Below are 215 nucleotides of genomic sequence, written 5' to 3'. Positions count from 1 at the left end.
ACCCCCCCCCCCCAGATCGACAGCGTGATCTACCCGATCGCCATCCGCTTCGACCCCCGCTACGGCGACCCCTTCTGGTACCAGGACACCTTCGGCCAGTACATCCTGAGCATGATGACGTCATGGGCCATCGTGTGCGACGTGTGGTACCTTCCGCCCACTCGCAGGGGCCCCAGGGAGTCGGGGGCGGCCTTCGCGAGCAGGTGGGTCTTTGC

At 66.5% G+C, this 215-nt stretch overlaps 1 protein-coding gene across 1 annotated transcript in view; it reads left to right on the top strand.

The window, feature by feature from the left end:
• The window catches only part of LOC119591168 (glycerol-3-phosphate acyltransferase 3-like), a gene marked incomplete in the record, with an annotated part of 9730 nt that overhangs the window by 7110 nt on the left and 2405 nt on the right, over nucleotides 1-215 (top strand). The window contains 1 exon segment of the mRNA XM_037939877.1: nucleotides 16-203. Coding sequence (XP_037795805.1) covers nucleotides 16-203 — 188 coding nt within the window.

This window comes from Penaeus monodon, chromosome 28, assembly GCF_015228065.2.
Source record: "Penaeus monodon isolate SGIC_2016 chromosome 28, NSTDA_Pmon_1, whole genome shotgun sequence".
NCBI lineage: Eukaryota > Metazoa > Arthropoda > Malacostraca > Decapoda > Penaeidae > Penaeus > Penaeus monodon.
Note: the sequence above shows the minus strand (reverse complement) of the source record. Positions and strands in the feature narration are given on the sequence as shown.